General features: G+C 41.6%; 3 protein-coding genes across 10 annotated transcripts in view; all 3 read right to left on the minus strand.

Annotated features, from left to right (window-relative positions):
• Window positions 1-2266: 2266 nt before the first annotated feature.
• Diap2 (Death-associated inhibitor of apoptosis 2) lies at window positions 2267-8055 on the minus strand. Of its 6 annotated transcripts, none has more exons than XM_022082601.2 (8): window positions 7331-8055; window positions 6519-6924; window positions 6226-6407; window positions 5492-5593; window positions 4777-5000; window positions 4569-4693; window positions 4260-4469; window positions 2267-3337 (listed from the first exon to the last, which is right to left on the minus strand). In XM_022082601.2, exons 1-7 carry the CDS (start codon window positions 7796-7798, stop codon window positions 4261-4263), a joined length of 1716 nt encoding a protein of 571 aa, XP_021938293.2. In that variant the 5' UTR covers window positions 7799-8055; the 3' UTR covers window positions 2267-3337; window position 4260. The 6 variants fall into 6 exon arrangements, with proteins under 6 accessions (XP_021938293.2, XP_021938291.2, XP_087204348.1 ...); XM_022082599.2 differs by having other exon boundaries at window positions 4545-4693; window positions 7331-8054; XM_087348222.1 differs by having other exon boundaries at window positions 4260-4466; window positions 4569-4696; window positions 7331-8054.
• Window positions 8056-9664: 1609 nt separating this feature from the next.
• On the minus strand, window positions 9665-13409 carry LOC110838935 (uncharacterized). Of its 3 annotated transcripts, none has more exons than XM_022082610.2 (4): window positions 13291-13409; window positions 12428-12513; window positions 11742-11835; window positions 9665-10113 (listed from the first exon to the last, which is right to left on the minus strand). In XM_022082610.2, exons 1-4 carry the CDS (start codon window positions 13308-13310, stop codon window positions 9966-9968), a joined length of 348 nt encoding a protein of 115 aa, XP_021938302.2. In that variant the 5' UTR covers window positions 13311-13409; the 3' UTR covers window positions 9665-9965. The 3 variants fall into 3 exon arrangements, with proteins under 3 accessions (XP_021938302.2, XP_087204428.1, XP_087204429.1); XM_087348302.1 differs by lacking the exon at window positions 13291-13409 and adding an exon at window positions 13062-13206; XM_087348303.1 differs by lacking the exons at window positions 9665-10113; window positions 13291-13409 and adding exons at window positions 10525-10904; window positions 13062-13212.
• A 1377-nt stretch (window positions 13410-14786) lies between these two features.
• The window catches only part of spel1 (DNA mismatch repair protein spel1), a 30154-nt gene continuing 26100 nt past the window's right edge, over window positions 14787-18840 (minus strand). Inside the window, exons 12-17 of the mRNA XM_022082595.2 lie at window positions 18027-18248; window positions 17551-17783; window positions 17138-17229; window positions 16837-17059; window positions 16660-16749; window positions 14787-15794 (exon numbers count right to left, since the gene is read on the minus strand). Of these exons, the coding sequence (XP_021938287.1) occupies window positions 15636-15794; window positions 16660-16749; window positions 16837-17059; window positions 17138-17229; window positions 17551-17783; window positions 18027-18248 (1019 nt within the window). The 3' untranslated portion in view covers window positions 14787-15635. The remainder of the gene's footprint in view (window positions 15795-16659; window positions 16750-16836; window positions 17060-17137; window positions 17230-17550; window positions 17784-18026; window positions 18249-18840) is intronic.

Below are 18840 nucleotides of genomic sequence, written 5' to 3' on the forward strand. Positions count from 1 at the left end.
TGTTCATTTCTTTGCTCGTCTGTGTCCATGGCAAATACAACAAAGACATCAATTCTTCACGGTTCAGTATTAACATATTCAACTGGGCAGTGATTCTCTTAACACTGACTGATGCGTTCAAACTATGGTCCGGCTGTTTCATGCAAATGGTGAAACAGGTAACACCCACTTCCTTCCAAATCCTTATCCACCAAAAGTGCATGACCATTTTAAAAATTTATTTTGCGTAATATAACCTCCGAGAGTTGAAAGAGCACAAAACAAAGTACGAAACACTTTATATTACATAAAAGTATCTGAAGTGCTTTTACATTATTGTGGTATTCTGGTTTGCGGTATCACTTCATTCTGTACATTGTTACCAGTGTTTTCAAAGGGCCTACTGCATCAATTTTTCAGGTTATAATTGCATCATAACCCAGAAGAGCATAACAAAAACAAGGTCAGATAGTTTGCATTTGATCAGCATTTGCTGTACTTGAAACATCAAGATAGTTGGAAAGCTTGTCAAGCGACTTGAATGGAATATTTTGTTGTTACATGAAGACAAAGAAAGAAGACCAGTAGATAAGATAAACACATTACTATTGGGTATTGTCATATGTGATAAAGCACTAACTTTGAGCAGTGACACTCATTTTAGAGCTGAGATAAAGGATGCTAGCCACTCACCTCCACCAGGCTCTACATGTATGCCCTCACACAAACTGATCCAGATTTTTGCAAATTGTATTGGGTCTACCTGGCCACTATTTGAGTACCATAGCATATAGACATACGGGGAATATAGAAATATAACCCAATACAGTGTCAAAACCATGACTCAATGGTCTGACTGCATTTACCCAGTGTGTAAGAGGCAGATCTTGGCATGGTCCTGAATAAGACCTGGACTGATGCAAACTGATGGACCTCTAAACCAAGCTGTTACTTCCCTGCCACTATCTGTAGGATGTAGACTGCATCTGTTTATTTACAATTCGTTACAACCCTGACATGTCCAAAACTAGGTAATGTGTTCTGAGAAAATCTGGTGCTTGGGAGGGCGGGATTTCTGCCGAAACCTCTCGGGTGAGTTTCGCGTCAATGCAACTTTTCAAGAGGTTCAAATCAAACTTTATCATATTTTCATGCATTCAGCGTACAATACAAAATAAAAACATTGGTACAAGATGCAGACACTTAACTAACAGTCAATGGACAAATTCCTGGCTTTTGGGTTATCAACTTCAAGAAGCATGAGGCAAGGGAAATTAAAGAACAAAACAAGGGAATAAAGACAGGCCACGCCGAGTCCTTAGACAGCAGTGTTGAACCGAGTTTGGTCCGTTGTGGGGCAGCTCAATCAGTCGGGCGACTTGCAGAGCCGAAGTCTGATTAAATTCAGGCAAAGCAATTATTATCTTGCCCAACAGTGCTCACTTTAAACACAGTCAGTATGTGAACTGAGATGGCGTTTGTAAATGTCAGAAATGTTCTACATCTACTTCAATACTGTACACAGTAATTTTCCTTATAAGTATTTTCTTGTCTTACTGCGTTATCAGATTAAAAGAATAGAACCACATTCATGTTAACAGTGAGATCCAAGAAGTTACCTACATATTCACCGAAGAAAACTTGAAATAAAAATTCAGCAATTTGTATCACTGCATGTAAAATAATGAAAAGAAAAAACATGGCAGACAGAAATTAGCGCCATCTGGTAAAGACAAGAATCAATACTTGATGACTGATCTGTGTAAACAGAAAAATGATTCCCAGTTCTTGCAGAATGAAAAAGGACGTTACTGCATTAAAAAATGACAAAGACCATGAACAAAGAAGAATGTTAAAAATGGAAAGAAATTATGTTGTAACATGGAGGATGAAGCATGCAGGGAGTGGGTTCAGGAAGTGCTGCTATCGGCTCTCCCCTCACAAACCATAAGAGTCACAAAATATGAACTGCTTCAAACTGTTCGGACTCAATATGAACCATACAAGTATGTTATGAGTCATGAGACGACAACGCCGTCTCTCTATGAAACGTCTTCTAAATGGAATCTACTTCCTGCGGCAAGTAGAAGACAACACCGCAAGTATTGCCGAAAAGCAAAACATTTAGGTACAAGTGACTGGAAATAAAACCAAGGAAGTTTAGCAAAATGGAAATTCCCGTGTGAAGTAAATAGAAGCCGACTACATGACAAGGGATCACATGCCAGAAGGGGAAACAAGATGATTGTGATGAAGTTCGGCGGGGGAAGAAATCAAACCCCATTAGTCATGGAGACGTGCACACTTTTAGTTTAGCATTGTTACAAAAATATAGAAATCACAGTTACAGTAATACAATCACCTTCTGTCACCACCACAGCTAAGAATTTTCCTTCTCGTCCTTATGGCTCAGCTGTGGCACCAGTACACAGCATCTCCTTGCTCTCTGCACATCCTGAAGGCGAGGCGATAAAAAGTGTGCGCCACAAGAGTCATGAGACAGAATTACAAATTTCACCAACAAAAGTTTCACTCAGCGAGCAACTACAGGAACAAGGCCATAAGTTGACAATAACTGAACAGAACTAGGATGACTTTACTTTATGGGAGTGCGGCAACAGATGCATCGATCAATGTGCCGTTAAATGCCCGCCAGTCAACGGCGCTTTGCAGTGAACGCATGTGCGTACTAAACTTGTCCTGCCTGAGTCACACTGTTCATTTACGAGTAAACAACATCCTATCAGACAGAGATGCGCTCTCGTGATTGTGCAACCGAGACGTATGTCCTCAGTACGACCACAAAGGCAAATAATTGCTACTCTGTAACATCAGCCATTGTAAGGTACTTACAGGTAAACGCACAAAACTCAAATACCTTGTTACATAAAGCACGCTGTTGATGCTCTGTCATAATGTGCATAATAAAACAGCTGAGGTGCAAAGTAATGATGTAAATTTGATCTGACTGTCCCCTCTCTTTAGAGTCAGTAGGGATGGGGGCAATTACAGCATTCTGGCTTCAGATTGGGGTCTCACAATTTTTTAATTTGTCTGTTCTTGCCATCTTTATTTCTACGGTCGAACCACTACCCGGATAGGAGCATGTTCCTTCTAATAATCATGACTTACTAATACGCAACAAATCACTGGACTGAGAAGGGAAAGTTCCTACCAACTGCTGACACAGAGTATGACTAAATTATTACAAAGGTAGACCCGTTAACAAACAAAAATGAAAATTAACCTTATTTAAGATGAGGAGCCCTGGCATTGGAAATTACAGAACTAGGCCGAGTATTGTAGCAGTACAAACTAGCTGCAACGAGATCAATGGGTTGGCAAAACTGATGCAATCCTGAAACAAAACAGAGTGGTACTGTGGTATTACTGTTCCAGGATATGAACACGGCATTACATGGTAGACTCCGACATAAAACTTGCTTCTTGGGCAGAATCTGCATGTTCAATACTATAACCAAAAATGCACATCATCACTGGAGTCTGTCATGAAACAGCTCGTGTGTTCATATCCTTGCAAGATACTTTTAATGGACATCCAAACAAAGTCAAATTCTGCAACATTCAGTTTCTGGCAGGTTTCCCCACCAACAATCTGCATGTACAAACCGGAAAGTTTGCTATTATGCAATGGCATGGACTTCCCCTTAGATACAAATACCTTCACATTGTGCTTTTTTTAAAAAACTTTTCTTAATGCACTCAATCACAAATCACAGCTTACCCATACAAAGGGCTGAGCTTGTTCATGATTTTCCTCAATCCCTCCACGTAATGCAGGAATATTATTTCAAAACAGACCACAACCACATCATTAAAGATCCTTTCCGATACATCCCACAATATGACGCATAATTTAAGCAGTTTTTTTTAGATTACTTTCCACTTTCTTATGGAAAAAATAGGTTTATGAGTTCAACTTATAGTCTGTGTGTGTGTCTCATCTCACTCTCAGCTTGTAAAACAGTTTTCATGAAATTTGGTATGACCATCCCAACCCAGTACATTTCAACACGCTACACTAAAATTGTTGGACACACTGGTAGCGACAGTAATGCCACTTAACACAGCGTCCTGAATCAACATATGGTAATAGATTTTTTTTTAAAGTCTCAACTACAAACACGGCCAAGGCGTAAAACTCTGAACTTACATTAAAAAAACTGAATGCAGGCAGAATCTGAAACTTATTTACAAATGTTCTAATTTGAACAGAATCTGCGCACCGTGAGCCCAGGATGCTGTACTTCGCAGCTCACCTCATGACAGGAAGGTTCGCACAGTGGCCTTGATGAGTTGCCGGCACACCGGACAGTCATGCAGGCTGGGTGCGCAGTTCACGCAGGTCACCAGGTGTCCACATGGCAGGAACACCACCCCCACTTCCTCATCCATACAGATTTTGCACAACCGAGCCTCTTTGAGCCGCCGCACCTCCTCCTCAAGTGACGGTGGCACACCATCATCTGCTGATCAATCAGTCGTGCATCGTAACAGACGTTAATACAGACACGTGGTTAGCGCTCGAGAATCATTTCACTCACCTTTGGCTTTGCTGCTGTCATTACCTGCTGAGAGCAGGTGTGGCATGCTCTTGGTGTTGGACTGTTCTGTGAGCAGCTTCGTTCTGTCCGGTTTCTCCTCTCGCTGGTCCGACAACATGGGCATCGAGCGGGAAACTTTCAGCGGGGAACTGCTGCAGATGAAATTGCATGTCAGAAAAACAAGCACACTTAAGAATTTCTCTTGCACGCGACTAACACGACAAATCCTCACCTCTGCTGGTCATCCTCTCCTTCGCTCTCCCTGCTGGCAATGTTAACTGAACTATTACTACTACTGTTGCTACTTGCTGCAGAAACTGTCTCCTCATTCATCTGGATATCCAACACGGCCGCGATGAGTGCGTCAGACGTCGTGAACGGCATGCCCGTCTGCTCCATTTTATGACGGAGAGCCAGCTTTATTCGCGGTGCATCTAATCCTACCTGCAGAGCTGCCTGGGGACACAAATAAGTGGCCCAGTGTTCAGACCCCTAAACCATCTCTCTCAGCAAGGTAAAAAATATGGTAGCTCAATGTAACAAGAGATCCTTCATTCAATTCTCACTGTAGCAACCAAAGATCGTACTTCAAACACTCCGGAGATCAATGGTCAGTTTGTCAAGACGGAAAACTGAAAATGTTTAACAAACATTTAAGGCAATTATGTACAGATGGCAGAGTGGAGAAAATTAATTACCAAATACTGTTATGAATTAAGACTGCTCAAAAGGGACATTTACTGGCAAACAAGAGAACTACACAAAATTTTGGATGGTAAACACCATGGAATGTTTCCACACTGGAGATAGGAGTGTTAAGTCACTGATAATATTAAAATTAATTTTATGGCTGCAGAGTGTGATGATATGAGCTGAATGAACATGGGTTTTATTATCATGAGTGACTGAATTACTACCAACTGGCACTGAGTGCATGTCAAACTCACAAGAGCCGGAGCCATACTCATGAGACCCTGGAGCTCCTCCTCTGTGACACTGCGCACCCTGTGACGTACATCCACAGCCTGTGTCTTGTGGCTCTCTTCTCCCTGCACAGGACATCACACATTCTGAGTTCTCAGAGCAACACAGCCACAAATTGTGTGAAAAGGGACACCTGTCAGTAATTACCAAAAAAGAGTCATCTTAAATTTAAAGTTTAGTCAAAGTTTGCAAGTTTTATAAATTAATCACATAAACACTACAATTTAATTTTTCAGCAGTGTTTATTTGACTAGTGACCTTCATTCATTGTTTAGAAAGTTTTTAAATATCTCTTTTTAAGCTAAAACAACAAACCTGCACTTATTTCTGATGATTTAACTGGATTAAAATTTATGCTACATTTTATAACAGAGAATTCTATTGTTCACTGTAGCCTTATGTTTCCCAGCTTTTCTTCTGCTGTCGGGGATCAAACTCTGATCGCCCAGCACGTAGCCAGTCACTATACTGAATGAGCTACCTCGCTCATCATCAAGCATTGGAAAACTTGGGTGATTTTTGTACACTTAATAAAGAATGACTTCAACATGAGAAGGTAAAATGTTGTTACTGTGAAGTTCAAGGACCTTCTGTTTTCTCCTGTTATCAAGCAGAAAGTAACTTCTGTGTGGCAATGAAAGGCATTTCAGTTCACACTAACCTTACCACACAAGGAAGCTGCAAGTGACATACTCACACAGACTGGAAGCACTGGTGGGTGCTGGATGAGGGCCTGCTGCACAAACTCATCCCCTTTGACAAGAAGCACGAATCCACACTGCGAGAACCACCTGGCATGTTCAGTCCAGGGATCATCCTCGGGGTCCCAGTGCCGAAGCCCACCATCACAATGGAAGCATCGCACTTGGTCACTCTGACCTGTGACACAGAAAGTACCCTCGCTCGTGACTCTCGTGCCATGCCATATTCCAGGGAGTCCCAAACGCAAGTGAACTTCATTATGGCACACGTGGCGAGCCTTAGACTTACCAACAGAGTAGAATCCAGCCTGAGCAAGTTGTTGAGGCGTCTGGTGCACGGTGGGCGACCAGTTTATAAACGTTCGTAACCGAGACTCTACTGTTGCGTACTTGGGATGCCTTGGGCCACGATGTGTCTGTATGCCCAGCTCGGTGAAGTCATGTTGCTTGCTCACTGTACCCCCCGACACGACAATCCTCTCTGGAGCCGAGAAGGGCCGAAATTCTCTGAGAGCAAAGCCGTCACGGGCATTCTGATACTGCTGCACGCTATCATTAGACTGCCCCAGGGGAATGTTGCCAACAGGGACATTAAAGTGCAGAGGACATGAGGGGAAGTGGCGCCGATGCTCTTTGCTGGGATCGTCGCCTGCCTCCCAGTGTCCCACCACACCTGAGCAGAATGCACACTGTACCTGTGTAACAGACACAATAATTTACTGACTGCAGAGGCTGTAATCTGAGGCTGGTCCATAATCAAATGTGTGGAGCCCGGACACAGTTAAGATATAACACGTAGTGACGCTACTGAAACTGCGAGTGAACCACACAACAGAATGTGATTATGCACTCTGCATATGTAGTACACAAGGAGAAAAACAAAAATGAATAGTTTCATATGGAAAACCTCTTCAGAGCCTACTCTGAAAAATAATAAACAAATCAGTGTATTAAATGCCTGGAATTATACCCATCCAGCAAGAACAATGGCTAGATAAGCAGTACAATGAAGGTTAAAAAGTATTTTAGGTAAATTACTTGTGAACTGGATTTAACTAGCTCAGGACAATTGTTCACAAACACCAGTGTCATGCTACCAACCCTGTCCCCCTGCTGGAGGTAGTAGAAGCCAGCTCTGGCAAGTCGTTCTGGTGCCACTATGAAAGGAATAGGCCAGGAGCGGAATGACTCTAAGCGGGCGGCCTCACTGCGGTACGTTGTCCCTTGGTCCCACGTTCCAGTGTCCCCCACAGTCGAGCTTGAGGGCCCCGCTCCATCTGGCTGACTGCTCCTCCCCGGAGGCGCGGGTGAGTCACCTGGGATCGTTGGCACGTTGCCTGACTGAATGGGATTCTTCACAAAGGGGCACTGAGGGTCCAGGGCTCTATGCCGGGCCATCACCTGGTCACCATAGTTCCACTCCGAGATCTTTCCTCCACAGCAAAAGCACTGAACCTCTAGGCCCCGGCCCGTAGAGAAGAAGCCTGCCTTCGCAATGCGCTGGGGTTCCACCTCAGCATTGGCAGGCCAGCCCTCAAATGTCCGCAGTCGGTTATTTTCTACGTTCATGATCACTCCATGTTTCGTGAAGTGGCTGCCGACCAGATTTGTTAACCTAACTTTCAGACCGAATTACAGCGACCTCACACTAATTTCGGCTTGATTCAATTTGTACCCAAGCTGCCTTAACGAATAAAGTCAGTCTAAATAAACGCCACAGTCAGCAGGAGTATTTCTCTCCACTTTCGAATGACGAAATCCAACTTCTAGCTTGCTCGACAGTAGGGTTTGTTCAGCACTGACTAGGGATCCCAGTAATACGACAGTCAAAATCACACGAAATTTATCGACTATTACGATCGACTTCTAGGGCGATAAATTTGAATAACCAAACGAAAGCAAGTTGTGACCTACATGTATGGACGTAAAATATTATAGTACGAAATTAAATGCACACAAAGTGGCATTGGATTTGAAACCTTTGCTGTATCCACGTCCTTCTTATCTATTTATTTCCCAGTGGCAGCACTTTGGTGTTCACTGCCTCAGATCATGCTGGTAATATGTTTGTTTTACATAGTATATGCAATTTCCTTCCACCCACAAACTAGTTATGCAAGTAAAGTGCATAGTTCAGTCTTCGCTGTGGTACTTCCATATCATTTCTGATAGCATGTAAATGTTCTGCAATTCATCTGTAACTCTGCTGTAGATGCATTGAATACAGCTTCTATTATGACTCAGGCCTAACCATGACAAAGATTCATAAACTTCTGGGGCTTCACATCCATGTCTTATCTTTCAAACTGTGCTTTGCTTGTTATATTGCATGTTCACAATTTACACTAAATATACATCTATTGTGCATTGAGTAATCTGCACGCACACACACACACACATATATATATATATATAGCAGTTCATGAGTTTGAGAAGCTGAAAGAGCAGTTATTTAATGTATCTGGAGTAATAACAGGACCTCAGTCACCTGATGATCAGCAAGTGAGTCCTGTATAATGATAAACCAGTCCTCAAATGTACCTCTCAATGGGCAGTGGTGTATGTACAACTGTAATGTTTATGAAATCAAAAAAGTTCAAGCATCTGGAAACCTTACCTTGTGCTTGGCAACCACTGGTTTTCCAAATGAAGGATGTGAACCCTTGCAGGAATATGTTTAGAAGACACACATTATATTATAAGAGTGGGCAAAGTAAACACTATACAGGTAAACCTCGATTTGTTCCGCTTCAATTTGCGCCAATTCAGAATAATGCTGCTTTTGAAACCAGCAAGTCAAAAAGTGAAAGAAAAAAATTTACTATTATTTATAACGTTTTACAAAAACTGATAAAACAGTCAATGCAACAGGCTACGAGAGTAAATGCAACACAAGTGAGTTATAGCAGAAGTAAACTTTTAGAAAGAATGGAGAAATTACTGTTGCTATGGGTGGATGACATGAATCGAAAAAACATTCCCTTGACTGAAATTGCTATCACGGATAAGGCAAAGTCAATTTTTGAGGAACTTAAGTCGTCAAAGTTTGGGTCCCGGAGCATGTCATTGACTTCCCATTGATTCACATTATAAAAAGAGTTTCAATTTATGCCGATTCCATTTCGCCGGTTCGTCCAGGAACGCATCCCCAGCGTAAATTAAGGTTTACCTGTATTAGGACAGAGTAGTAATGAGGAACTAATTGCATCATCAGAATTTCATATTCACTTTTTATGTCATGCCAGACATTTCTGCTTCTGGTGCAGAAACGAAACCACCGCATTTCACTGCTTCCAAGCTGCAGCTGGTGGGTCATGATCCAGTCTGGATGAAGCTTAGAGGAAGGATTTCCATTTCTTGTAATTCACAATACAGTAAATACTAACACAGGACAATATTTTCTCTGAAGTTAGTGCCTGTGTACACAGAAAAGCATTCCAGTCGAAGCAGTTTTATTGTTTGTCTTGAAACATGACATAAGGCACATCAGTGAATATAAATACATTTTCTAGTCATGATATTCAGTATTAGTTTTCAGTTACTGTTTCTCAACTTGATCAAAATAAAATTTCAAATTTTTCATTTTACCTCATCTTGAGGTTTAAATGCATGTTATGAAGGCACACGGATTACGCGTTGGTAGAGCTGAGTCTACCCGTTTCAAATATTTTGTATCACAACTTGTTTTACAGGAAAATCGTTTCAGGTTGATATGACACTGGGAATCTGTGTGCACTTATTGGCAGTGTGAAGCAGATGGCACGGGGTCCAGTTTCTCCATCAGCTGGTGTTCATGCAGCTTATTTGTTATAAACGCAGCCATCGACTGAATCTGTATTATGAGCTCTGTCTTCTGTAGCTGCATGTCCCTGTGCCCTACAGAGCTGCCAACAAAATGAGCTTGGTGGTTTCAAATCAAGACAGGCATCACAGCATAATGCTGCTCATTACATGATGACAACCAATTGAGACTTGAGTTTCTACTACCAGAGTTAATTTCCCAGCAAAACCACAGGAATATTTTTCATAACTGTATGTTTCCCACTCAACCAATATTGAGGTCTAACACCTTCAAGGCAGTGATCATCACAGACAACTGTTATAACAGGATGAGGAATATCACTGTTATTAGCAACCAGACACAAAATGTTCTTCATTCAAGGTTAACTCCACATGCAGATGAAATTATTGGAAACCATCAGTGTGGATTCTGACATAACTGAAGAACTACTGATCAGATATTTACACTCGTGTGATACAGGAGAAAAAGAAGTGACAGTACAATGGGAAAGTACATCAACTATTTATACACTTCAAGAACGCCTGTAATTCAGTTAAGACATAACCACAATGAATTCAGTAAATTCATTAAACGAGTTTAAACATAACCTATAGTTCAGTCCATAAAGGTAAGCATTTGTTTCATATTGAGAATGGTCTGAAACAAGGAGATGCTTTATCATAATAGCTTCAGAATACACCAGGTATGTCCGGTGTTGTTTGCTCTGTGCCGATGGTATTAAAGTTTTGCTTGGTACCATGGTATCCAGAACGTTTTGTTTTTGTGTGATATCTAAAATGTGCACTTAAAATTAATCTTTGTCAGATCGAGCTCTATTTAAGGGACCCAACAGAGTAGGTACCTCTCACCTGAAGACGGAGACAGAACCAGCCTCTGTGAATTTAAAGAACAGATGATGGAAAAAGTCCTCACAAAGAATAATTTTAAGTGTAAACTACCGTTGTCAAAACCCTTTAGAATTGAACTAAAATGTGCAGATTAAAATACACAAAACTATAATTTTAACAGCTTTGTATGGGTGTGAAACATGGTTTCTTACATTAAGAGAGGAATATGGAATGAGGGTGTTTGAGATCAGGGTGCTGAGGGGAGTGCTTGGACCTAAGATGGAGGAAGCAAAATGAGAAGCTTCACAATTTGCACTCTTCACTTGGAAGATCTACGTATCAATGGGAGGATAATATTAAATGGACCTCAAGAAAATAGTGCGGGAAGACTTGACTGACGTTGTTGAGGAAAGAGTGGGGGGGGGGGCAATCATCTGACATGGTAATGAATTTCTGGTTCCATAATAGACTAAGTGACTATTAACTTTACAGGAAGTACTTTGCTCCATGTGTTAATAAACAATATCATATCACAAAACCAAAATCAACACAAAGTTGAAGCAGAAAACAACAGTAATGGAAATGATGTTCATTACAAAATTACATGAAGAATTAGCTGAGAAGATTTTTGTTATATTTCAGCTTGGATTGTACACTTAGCTAGATGGAAGGTACAAGAAATATCAGTGGCAAAACCGCTTGGAAAGTAGGCATTTTGAAATGGGGGCATGACATTAAGATGGATCTTTGAGAAGTAGGTTATGAGTTGGGTGAACTGGCTTGCAACTGCGTCCGATGGTGGGCTCTGATACCGGCGGTGTTTAACCCTTGGGTTTTATTACCAGGAACTGGCTAGTACTGGATGCAGAGACAAGGAACTTACTGCAAATGGCTCCCATTCTCTTGCAGGGCAGCTGCTTCCACCTCACCTGCAAACTTCTTGACCTGTTGTGACATCTCTGCCTGGAAGTTGATGGCTGTAACACACACATAATTACCACTAGCCTATCAGAAAAACTGTAACCATGCCCATTCTTGCACAAAACTGGTTTCCCACACAAATAGCAAATTTATTTAAAACGACACAACAATGTCTTCCCATCTGTTACAAGCAGCAACCCAACAACTAATTTCATATAAAATTGGTATGTCAGATATACATTAAATTTTGTAATGCCATAGTTTGCTTTGCTTCAAGGGTCACTTTATTTAAGGGCCTAAATGAACTGTGTGACAGTTCTGAAATATCCTTGAATGCAGGTATTGCCACATCATAGTTTAATTTTTAAGGCCCACATTCTTACTTTATGCCCTAAATACAGCTAATTTCGAGGGGCATGAGCTATGGCCCTTTACTATGTAGTACCCACTTGAGTCAAGAACTCAAGGTCATAGCTTATGTCCCACTGAAACTAGCTGTCCATTCTGATATCCTGAAGTAACAGAAAGAAACATGGATGGTGGGGAATATTAATCTGAGATACATATGTTGCACATTCACACAAAATTCATCAAGTGCAGGAAATGCCCATTTTGCAATGTGAGCTAGCTTGTGCTGGGGCAACTCACCTAGGTCTCTGATCGCTATGTCCACACTACCCTCTGGTCCGTTACTGGAACCAAATACTTTGACAGTGTCACGAGATGCTTCCAAGCTGCAAGTGAACACATTTGTTCAAGTTAGTCTGGCTCATGTCTGCTTCTGCACAGACCAGTATCATTTAGTGGAAAGGACAGATATTCCACACATTTCTGTAGCATAAGAAAACAGTCTGCCACTGTAAGTGATGGCTGTTGATAATCACTTGGCCATGCTTTCTGACCCTACTCTGAACCAGTTAATTCTAGTTCATATTTCTCTTTAAAGAACAGAAAACTGAACCTCATACTTCTCCAACAACCAGTAACTACCCTGAATGTTGCTGTGGGATGTTAGGCTGGCATTAAATAACCTCAAATGGAGAAATGGCAAAGTTCACAATATAATGTTCAGATTTTACAAGTCTTGAATATGTCTATTTGTTGATGGCTGCCTTCTAGGTTGTAGCGCCGTGCATTCTAGTAGAAGTTTACAAATGCTACATTACGTCCTTGATGCCTCCACCAGATGATGGATGATGCATCAAGGGCCTCTGAAACTTTAGTAAACGTCTACCAGACTACATGATGATACAACACAGAAGACAACTATCTTCGTACTCACTGCCGCGAGAACCTCAAATTCTTGCATAATATGAGGAAATTCTTCATTCCTGTAAAAATCTAACGATTCTCGCAAGGGCATCTAAATAGACATCGCAACACTACTTTCAAATAGGTTATGATTTTCCTGTCAGACGTCTGTAAGTCATACCAGCCACTTACAATCACATCTGACAAAGTTATTCAAACGAAACGTTATTATAACCAAATTTAAATTTCTAATGATTTACCTTGGGATACTAGTATCCATTATTGTTCTTCCTTGGCGCCACGAATAAGTGATTACTATTGGTCGGAAGTTTGAATACTCTGTTCAGTCACAGATAAAAATACTTTAAGCTATACCAACATACGGATATATAACTCAATGTTAAATGTTGGCAACGCACGCAAGCAGGTACTAAATAAAGCGATTTGAGTAGTCGAATAATTTATGCTATCGAATTCGAAAGACGTTTCTAAATTTTATTCGAATGTTCAAAAATGAAATAAATATGTGTGATAGAAATTTATCATTATTCACCAATGACGGGAATTATTGAACTTTCGTAAATGTCAAGCCAATTTTCATTTGAATGACTGACAATCGAATTAAAGTATTCGACAACAGTCAATGCTATTGCTTCATATTATCGTGCATGAATTGTGTGGTGGAATGTAGCTATGGAAAGAATAATGTTCATTAACTTCACAGAGAAAACGTACTTGATTTGAAGCTTTCACGGCGACATAACTTAAAATCTCGGGACTACCAGCCGCGTTAAATGGTTAAAAGACGAAACCGACGTTTCAGGTACTATCTCAGAGCCCTGGTAATGACAAAGATGGTCCCTGAAACGTCGGTTTCGTCTTTTACCCATTTGATGCGACTGATCGTCCGAGGAGATTTTTACTGAACAAAAATGTTCTTATCACAAGAACATTCCACAAATCTTCATTCTGTGCCAGATGGGCAACGTCCACACCCCTGTGACCTATAACTGTAAAGCAGCCATATATGTCTAGGTCCAGGGTTCTCAACTTGTGGTCTCCCAATAGATCTGCTTGAACACTTTTTTTAAAATGCTGTATTACTCTGTATGGTATGAATTTGCCACCCAGAATCAGAAAATGTTTTGTTGTTACACTGGTAACATAATTTGCTGTAAGAATGTCAAATCAACTTGATGCTACCTACTGATGGACTTCTAGGACCCAAGGAGAAAGTTACAGAAATGAAAACCTGGTGAAAGTTGTTAACTGCTTTTGTCACAGAAAATACATGTAAACCCGCTGGAAATATGCCTCAATTAATAGTATTTATAAGTTATCAAGGTGTTTCAATGAACTGCCTTCTGACATCCAAGTAGATACGAAATGGCAAACATGGCCCCATGTCTGGAAAAGCTTGAGAACCCCTGGCCTCAGCCTTCCAAGTGGTGTCATCCTTTCAGGTTTCCTGACAAAAATTTTGCATGCATTTCATTCTCTCCCACGCATCATCCTCCACGGTTTGACAACCTCAATATTTGGTCAGGAGTTCAAACAATGAAGCTGCTCATCCTTGTCCAGCTCTCCCCACTTCCCCCAATCTCAATCCATCTTTCACTATCAGCTTTATTTTTACCTGAACTTCTTCTTAATGAACCTTTTGGGTGCACAGATGCTGGCAATTCTTAAACAGCCGAGCAACTATCAACACTGCAGCATGGAGTTCAAATGTATTTTCATTTCTCATATTTTCAAATGATTTGTTATGGGCTTTAATAAATCTCTGTTGTGCTTTACATGTATTCAAAATGCCATCTCGTTACATGCCAATGTTAGCACTTAGGGGAAAGGGTTTACAGCTCGTACTCATTTTCAACCTCAGCACTAGAAGGGGGCGAGTGTTCAGCAACACTCTTTACTCCTGGGAAAGGACCCTGGTACCCATTGGATGGAAGGATGGTTGGGTCCCAGAGCTAGTGTGGATGCAAAATCATCTGCCTCTGTCTGGGATCGAACCCTGATCATCCAGCCCATAGCCAGTCGCTACACTGACTGAGCTACGTGGCTCTTACATGTATTTAATTTTCCTTATATTTTTTCCTACACCATTTTTCCCATACTATACTGGTATTCATGTTCCTCTAACAAATTAACAAGTACCAAGAAATTGAAATGTGCTTCATGAACTATGGCTACTGCTTTCCACTGCATGGGGTTTCCATTTCATTGGGACTCATTTACAAACACTCACATCTGATTATCTCATCTCTCAACAGCCCTAAAGAACTCCCTCTCCCAAGCAATTGTCAGGGCAAGGCAGACGACTTACTGAGGTATCACCCGCACTGATCCTTCCTACAGCTCTTGGAAACCTGTGTTTGTTTGTGGGGGGGGGAAGAACTGGAAGGATAAGGATGATGTGGGCACGAGTCTCTTGTTCACTGCTCAAAGTTGTTTGGTTTTATTGACTGCCCTATAAAATTCGAAGGTCATGCACACACACATTAAGTAGTCACTTGTTGGGAAGATAGGCACCTTTCGTTTTGCTGTCGATTCCTTTCAATTTTAATTATCATTCCCAATTTAAAGGAGAAGCATCAGGAGGCTATGTCTGTGCTAGCAGAGCAGTTATGTATGCATTGTTGCAAGTCTGTATTTCCTCTTTCAACTGTAAAACTTTCTCTTGCAGTTCTGCCTCACTGCTGCCCTCGGTCTTCAACTCCTTGCACCTCTGCAGGAACTCAACCATCAACTTTTCACCTTCCTGCACGTGAGAAAAGCATAATTTAATGTCTATGTCCCCCTCACATTAGCTGAGTGACAAACCATGCCTACAACATTTGTTACATTTCTTAATGATGCTGTGTAAATGTGGGAACCAGTTGTGGACTATTAGAAGGCACCACCGAAACACCTCACACAAGATTCCCCCAAATTTAAGTTGTTCTGTAGTCAGGGCAAACCTGGGCATTGTGCCTGTGTCATTGGTTTGTGGGTGGAAGGAAAACAAACTACACACTATGTTTGTTAAAAACATAAGAACTGAAACAGTGAGCTACAGAGTCCCACCACTCCAAAATAATGTTTACAGTATGGACAGTACATGCTTCATCATCTGATACCGCCCCCAGGCCTGTGATCCCCCAACCCTTTACTTCTTAACGGATTTTGAATGCATAGATTCTCCCTCACTAACGTTAAGTGCACTGTTTGATATAAACTGTTACTGCATCTCCCGTAAGTCAGACATGTAAACTGTGAATTTCCAAGTAAGACATTGCATTTTGCATACATGATTCAAGACTTTCACAGGGCTAAAAGAGTCAGTCACAGTCTTACAGGTTGTGGCACTGTGTAACCTTGTACGCTACTCAGCACAATGCACAACACCACATGCCACAAACCTGTGTTTTGGTACATGAGGCAAGAATGGCTCTTACGCTGAAAAATAAACCTGTTAACATAATTTATAATCACAAACTTCATTTAAATTTGTGATCCATCATATTGATGAAAGAAATATGGTAGCAAACAAGATGACACCAGAAGAAGATCCACACAAACTGGGACAGAGGGGATTAAGGCCAGTGAAGAGCGATTTGCAACGTGACCACAAACAAGTATCTCACCTCAATAATCTTGTGTTTGTCCTCTGAGTCACTGCAGCTGAAGTTCAGGCCCTGGTAGTCCTCAAGCTCATCCTGTTTCCTCTTTGCATACTGCAAAACGAGAACCCAAGTTAAATGGGCGCACTGTTATAACATCTCCAGGCTGTGCACTGGCTACACTGGAATGGTACGACTGACCTCTATTACATGCTTGGGGAACCGTGCCATCTCAGCAACATGGATCCCAAAGCTCTGGTCACACACACCCGGTTTCACCTCATACAGCAGCGTGAGTGAGTCCTGAGACGTCACAGCAGTCACATGCCGGTTGCACACTGTCGCTACCGCCTCAGCCAGTCGTGTGAGCTCATGGAAATGAGTGGCAAACAGACAGAAGGCCTTCACCTCTTTAGCAAGGTGCCTGCAAACATATTTATGCCAGTTGGTAGCACTGCTTGTCAAACATTCCACTTAAAACGTATCAGTTTCCTGTACTTACTCTGCAATAGCCCAGGCAATGCCACAGCCCTCATAAGTTGAGGTGCCCCGTCCCAGTTCATCAATGATCACAAGTGAGTTGCTGGTAGCCGTCTGCAAAGAGAGTGTGACAGTACTGAAACTGCAACCATGTTTCAACCACAGGAGTTCCTTTATTTGTGGTGCGTTACGTCACGTACAGGAAAAACAGAAATGTAATCGAAGCACTCAGTTAAGAGACCAAAGCATACATGGGAAGATAACAGGCTGTGAGGATGTGCAGTAAACTGAACTGGTTCACAACATTGTGTACTGGTACCATAAAAGGTAGGGCAACTATCAGCTTTCGAAGGAAGATCTGCACTATGCAGACAGCTGTATCATTCATGTGGTTGGTGAAAGCAAATGTTCTAACCACTGTGACTCACAACTTACCCTGATGATTGCTGCTGTCTCCACCATCTCAGTCATGAAGGTGGACATGCCCTTTATTTGGCAGTCATCTGCCCCCACACGTGCAAGTATTGCATCCACCAGCGACATCTCTGCCTGGTCACAAGGTACGAAGCTGCCGATCTGAGCAAGGAGTGCCATCACACCCACTGAACGGATGTACGTGCTCTTCCCACCCATATTAGGACCAGTGATTATAAGGAATGTACACTCCCCTGTAACACAGACTGAAGTTCAACACCATCCCAAGACCCAGAAGCAAAAAATTATACAATCAAAAATTATACAAGAGCCTTTAGCAAATCCTTTTTTTTTTTTTTTTTTTTTGTAAAGTAGTAAAATAAAGTAAAGTACAACGACAACACTGAGGTTCAACTCATATTACACAAAATAACAGCTAAACCAACTTAAGCCTGGACTAACACAGAATTAATTCAACAGCTGTCAACCTTCCTTACCTTGCTTGAAGTAAACATCGTTTGCAATGAAGGAGACGCCATCTTGTACCTCTAGGCAAGGGTGGCGCATCTGTTTCAAGATCATCATGCCCACACCCTCATCATGCAGTGTTGGGCGGACGTACGGCATTGGGGCAGCGGCCGCCACCTCTGCAAAGCTTGTTAACACGTCAAGGCGTGCTAGAACATCACTCATTTGCTGAAGGGTTCTAGAATACCCAGCTGTGAAGAGTTACCAACTGTCAGTTCACAACAAAACCACAAAATACACTTCAAACAGGACAAAGAGGAAGGAATTCATACCTACAAGGAAGGAGGAGAGTGTGTGGGTTCAGGACATAAGTAGCAGCTATGTTGGTACCACTGACCTCATAGTGCTTGCAGACATGTACAAGTGACAATGTTGCTGTTACTACAGCCCCCACCCCCCAATATTTTTGGGGAAAACGTATTCAGACTTCTTTTCACTGCAAATGCCTACATTTCTTAGTAATAGTGCAACGTTCAGTTTCTAACGCTGTACTGTAACCCTTCCAACCAATGCTGCTGACAAAAGTCACTCTAATCGATTAGAAACAAATTTTGGCTGTCTAGTTACTAGCTACTAACTGGTGTTGGTAGGCTGAATGAATGTCCTATCACAGGACAGCATCGGAAGGTGTGTGCATGTGGTCACAGTAGTGCAGTATTGATCATTACTTGGCAACAACAGAAGTAACATCCATATTAAAAACAAGGGATAGATTACACATGCAAATACCAAGCATATTTGAGTGTATATCAACTCAGACGTGCTGGATATGTAAAATGAGAC

Source organism: Zootermopsis nevadensis, unplaced genomic scaffold, assembly GCF_977971745.1.
Source record: "Zootermopsis nevadensis isolate Lab colony 2312 unplaced genomic scaffold, Znev_1.0 Znev_ptg000012l, whole genome shotgun sequence".
In the NCBI taxonomy this organism is placed as follows: Eukaryota; Metazoa; Arthropoda; class Insecta; order Blattodea; family Termopsidae; genus Zootermopsis; species Zootermopsis nevadensis.